Source organism: Meleagris gallopavo, chromosome 13 (genome assembly GCF_000146605.3).
Source record: "Meleagris gallopavo isolate NT-WF06-2002-E0010 breed Aviagen turkey brand Nicholas breeding stock chromosome 13, Turkey_5.1, whole genome shotgun sequence".
NCBI lineage: Eukaryota > Metazoa > Chordata > Aves > Galliformes > Phasianidae > Meleagris > Meleagris gallopavo.
In genome coordinates, this window is record NC_015023.2 from 12,292,087 (window position 1) to 12,297,130 (window position 5,044).

The window sequence follows — 5,044 nt, forward strand, 5'->3', positions numbered from 1 at the left end:
TGTGGATTGCAGTGTTCCTCTTGCGTGTATAAATGTTTGCTTGCCTACCCCATCCTCATGTCATTGTTGCTTATTCCCCTTTCCTATGTCAAAGAGGAAAAAGGATTCTAGCCCTGTAGTTGGCAGGACTCACTGAGAGGGTTTTAAACTAAGTTTGAAGGGGAAGGAGACAAAGCCAGATTTGCTAGATATGAGCCTAGGGGAAGCATGCCAGAGTTAGGGGGGAGACCGATAGTCCGACTGAAGAGCATCTACACCAATGCATGCAGCACAGGCAACATGCGGGAGGAGCTGGAAGATGTGATGCGACAGGAGAGCTGTGACACAGTCACCATCACTGCAGAGTGGTGGGATCACTCCCACCACTAGAGAGCTGCAGTGGATGGCTACAAGCTCTTCAGAAGGGATAGGCAAGGAAGGAAGGGCAGTGGCGTGGCCCTTTATGTCAAGAGGTATTTCGATGTCATAGAGTTTGGGGCTGGGAATGACAAGGTCAAGTCCTTACAGGTAAGAATCAGGGGAGGGCCAACAAGGTGGACGTTTCGGTGGAAGTCTGTTACAGACTGTCCAACCAGGATGAGGAGGCAGATGAAGTGTTCTACAAGCAGCTGGCCAGAGTCACACAATTGCTAGCCCTTGTTCCTGTGGGAGATTTCAGCTTACCAGAAGTTGCTGGAAATATCATACAGCAGAGAGTAAAGAGTCTTGGGGGTTCCTGGAATGCATGAAAGGTGACACAGCTGGTAAGAGAGCCTACCAGGGGAAGCGCCTCGCTAGATCTGATATTCACAAAAGGAGAAGGACTGGTGGGAAACGTGGTGATTGGAAACTGTCTAAGGAAGAGCAGCTATGAAACGGTGGAGTTCTCTATTCTTGGTGAGGTCAGGAGGGGGGATCAGCAAAACTGCTACCTTGGACTTCCTAAGAGCAGACTTTGACATGTTCAGGACACTAGTAGGGAGGGTGCCTTGGGATTCAGTCCTGAATGGTGGAGGGGTCCAGGGAGGTTGGTTCCTCCTCAAGAAGGAAGTCTTAAAGGTAAGGAACAGCTTATCCCTTTGTGCCATAAGATAAGCTGACAGGAAAGGAGAGTGATGTGGCTGAACAAGGGACTTTTGCTGAGGCTCCAGGAAAAAAGCGAGCTTACCAACTATGGAAGAAGGGTCAGGCAACTCAAGGAGAGTACAAGGATGTTGCTAGGATATGCAGAGAGAAAATCCAAAAGGCAAAAGCCCAGCAAGAACTTAATTGTCCAGAGAAGGATGACTAAACTGTGGAGAATCTTATGGGTGGTGCCTGAAGGAACTGGGATGGTTCAGTCTGGTGGAGTTCAGGAGAGACCTCATCGCTCTCTACAGTCTGTGAAAGGAGGTTGTAGTGAGGCGGGGGCTGGCCTCTGCTCCCAGGTAACAGTGATAGGGTGACAGGTAATGGCGTTAAGTTGCACCAGGAGAGATTCAGGTTGGGTATTAAGAAACATTTCTTCTCCAGAAGAGCAGTGAGGCAGTGGCACAGCTGCCTGGGTTGGTGGTGGAGTCACCATCCCTGGAAGAGATCAAGGACTGTGGAGATGTGGCACTGAAGTCAGTGGGCATGGTAGGGGCAGACTGACGGATGGACCAGATGATCTTAGTGGTCTTTTCCAACCTTAATGATTGTATGATTCTATAAATCCTGCCTCTGTCAGTACCTGGAAACAAAAGGCACTTGGTTTCCTCAAAGATTCCCAGCAATTTTGATGATCTTAAAAAAAGTCCCGAGAAAACATTTTCAGATCACAATTGGACAGGTCCTTAAGAAGTTGGTGGGAATTTACCATTCTCCCTGGCAGGAGCGTGTGCTTGATCTACACACTCCAAAAATCTCTTGCAACCTCAATGATTTGATGTTACTGTTACCACTGAAAAGGCTACTGAAGTTCCTGAAGCTATCAATTGCTCATCTGCGTGTGAGTTAGCACCAAGCAGATGAGGTAGTAAGGTGATGTGATGTTGCTTCTTTTGGGCCTGAAACTTTCCACGTTCAAAGTTTAACCACCAATGATTTCTTGCACACAACAGGCCTTTCTCACAGCTTGAAAGATCTGTGTAGTGCAACGTAATGACAACCGAGACTGATGCACACAGAAAGCCAGGGCTGGAAAACAATGATATTTCAACTACCCTGGAGTCCTTTGAAGATCCAGGAATATCCAGTAGGGCTGGAAGAGCCTTCAACATCTGAGACACGTAGTTACTCAGGAGAAAAGAAGGAAAAAGGCTTTGAGGAGATACAGATCTGCTGGGATGAGAGCAAGGCTGGGAAATGGGTGCCTGGAGCCTGCAGGCATGTGGCAGTGTAGGACAGCCCAAGCTGAGGAAGCTGGCAAGGCTGGAAAGTGGAAGGAGAACTGAGGTCTCTGTCCCCTTGGTTGTGGCAGTTATGTCTGCGTGGGGGCATGCCTTCCTCACTGCGCTGAGACCTCTTTGCCTTCATGCAGCCCTGTAGAAACGCCAGCAGGTGTCATATCATTCTCCTTGACAAAACACTGCATACCCCACATCCCACTGAAAATGGGAGAGCCCAGGGACACGTGTAAGGGATGGACCTCCTTTCCCTGGATCTGCAGGCCAGGGCTTGGCCTTTCTACTTCATCAAACAAACCAAGGAGTTTATTCAGCATCGCTTACCTGCCCAGTGCTTCCCTCTAACTGCAATCGTGGCCTCCAACTATCTGCTCTAACAAGTCTGTGAGATTTTGTTGGTAGTGCTCCCCATGGGGACCAGTTAATACTCCAGGACAACTACAACATTTCCTTCTGAGTTCACTTTCTCGTGTGGTTCCATCAGCCTCCTCTCAGAACTTGAAGTTCACGGACACAACACCCAACGCGCTGTGGGGCTCATTACAGCGCAGGCAGACCTAGCAAGATTCCTCGAATCTTCAAGACATCTACAGTTAATTAGGTCTCATGGAGGTTTTTACAAAAATGAATTTTTCATATTTAGGTGTATTTTTCATTACATTTCTGCTAAACAAAGAGGTGATGGAAGCTGTCTGCATCTTACAGTCTTTCAGGCTGCCTCCTAAGGAGGTCTGGACAAGATGCTGCATGGCCAACCTTGCTCCTCACCTCCCCTTCCCCACCACTTCCCTCCTCAGCCACCTAGCGCTTCCTTCACTTTTCCTTACAGCAGACTTTTCCACCAAAGTCTGCAGCTGGGTGTTCCAGCTCCTCTGCACAACCTTCCACCTGCTTCCTCAGAGAAATGGCTGCACGCAAGCATTGGTTTTGATTGTTGTTGTTCCTTTGTTATAGGTAAAACTGATAACAGGTATGAGAGCAAGAAAACACAGTTCTCGACTGTCAACCAAATCCAAGCAGCCTCCATCGAGTTTCACCCTCCACAAGGTATAACTGTACAAGGAACATTTGACACAGACAGACAGCAAATCATAAATAGAAATATAATCATGGCCATAGGGACAATGAGAAAGAGCACTTTAAATGAGCAAGCTTAAAATGCCTATGGTTCCAAGAAGCAACTGGATAGGTGAGTGACCAAAGAGTACACGGAAGAGAAATCTGGAGAATAATGGGAAGTGTGCACATACAGAGTTGCTGGAAAGGTGACTTCCAGCATGGACTGTTGAATCAGGCCAAGTGTGAACACCTGCAGGGCTGTAGAGACAAAAGTGCACTACATAAGAGACAGAGAACTGTCAAGTCTAAGGGGAAATAAATACTTTTTCTCTTGCTATTTATAAACATGAAGAAAAAAAAATGTTAATGGGAAAATGCTAACACTTCAGTAAAAATGTTCAGTCGCCCCAGGTGGTAAGCAATCTTCATATATTTTTCAGGTAATTCTCAGAACCACGACTATAGTTTTCTGCCTTGCTTAGAGCAAAGAGCCCTCAAACTCCCTGCCCAGCACTGTTACTGTGGTACCATCTGGAATATCCTCCAGCAGCATGAGAGCTAGGACAGCAGAGAGGCAGAGGTAGGCTGGGGTGACGTGGCTGGGAGGCTCTTGAAGGACTCTGAGTGCCCTGGGGCAGGTAGTGGACATGGGATGCCGCCCAGTGCGTCACAACCCCTGCAGCAGAGAGGACGGGCCCTCTGCCTGATCATTGTGCTCCACCCTGCCTTCTTATTAAACTCTGCTCCTGGGAGTTTGCTACACAGGCGTGCTCATTTGTGTGGGTAAACGTCTGTGCGTGCTTTGCTTGCCAAGCTCAGGTGGGGCTGGCTGGAGGATAGCAAGCTCCAGAGACACGGGGTTGGGGCTGCCAAGTGGGGAACAGCCCAGGGCCTGGGCAGGGCACCCGACGGGACCCAAAGACCAGCTGTGCACTCAAGGAGCCCCCCTCCATAGCAAACCCGCCTCTCAATCCCATCTATGTGCAACATCCCTTCCCTGATGGCCTGAGACGACATAGGCCAACTGACATTGCCAGTCAAGATCTACCTGAGTCACAGAATCACAGAATTGTAGGGGTTGGAAGGGACCTCTAGAGATCATCGAGACCAACCCCCCTGCCGAAGTAGGTTCCCTACACCAGGTCGCACAGGTAGGCGTCCAGGCAAGACTTGAATATCTCCAGAGAAGGAGACTCCACAACCTCCCTGGGCAGCCTGTTCCAGTGCTCCGTCACCCTCACCGTGAAGAAGTTCTTACGCACATTCGTGCGAAACTTCCTATGCTGCAGCTTATGTCCGTTTCCCCTCGTCCTGTCTCCACGTACCACTGAAAAGAGACTGGCCTCACCACTACAGCCGCCACACCTCAGATATTTATAAACCTGGATCAGGTCCCCTCTCAGACTTCTTTTCTCAAGGCTAAACAGACCCAGTTCACTCAGCCTTTCTTCACAGGGGAGATGCTCCAGGCCCTTCACCATCTTTGTGGCCCTCCGCTGGACTCTTTCCAAGAGATCCCTGTCTTTTTTGTACTGGGGAGCCCAGAACTGGACACAGTACTCCAGATGAGGCCTTACCAGGGCAGAGTAGAGGGGGAGGATCACCTCCCTCGACCTGCTGGACACGCTCTTCTTAATGCA

The 5,044-nt window shown here is 49.3% G+C and overlaps 1 protein-coding gene across 1 annotated transcript in view; it reads left to right on the plus strand.

Moving 5' to 3' along the window:
• The first annotated feature begins 207 nt into the window (after nt 1-207).
• GAN (gigaxonin) overlaps nt 208-5,044 on the plus strand; it is a 72,795-nt gene continuing 67,958 nt past the window's right edge. The window contains exon 1 of the mRNA XM_031555410.1: nt 208-347. Coding sequence (XP_031411270.1) covers nt 208-347 — 140 coding nt within the window. The remainder of the gene's footprint in view (nt 348-5,044) is intronic.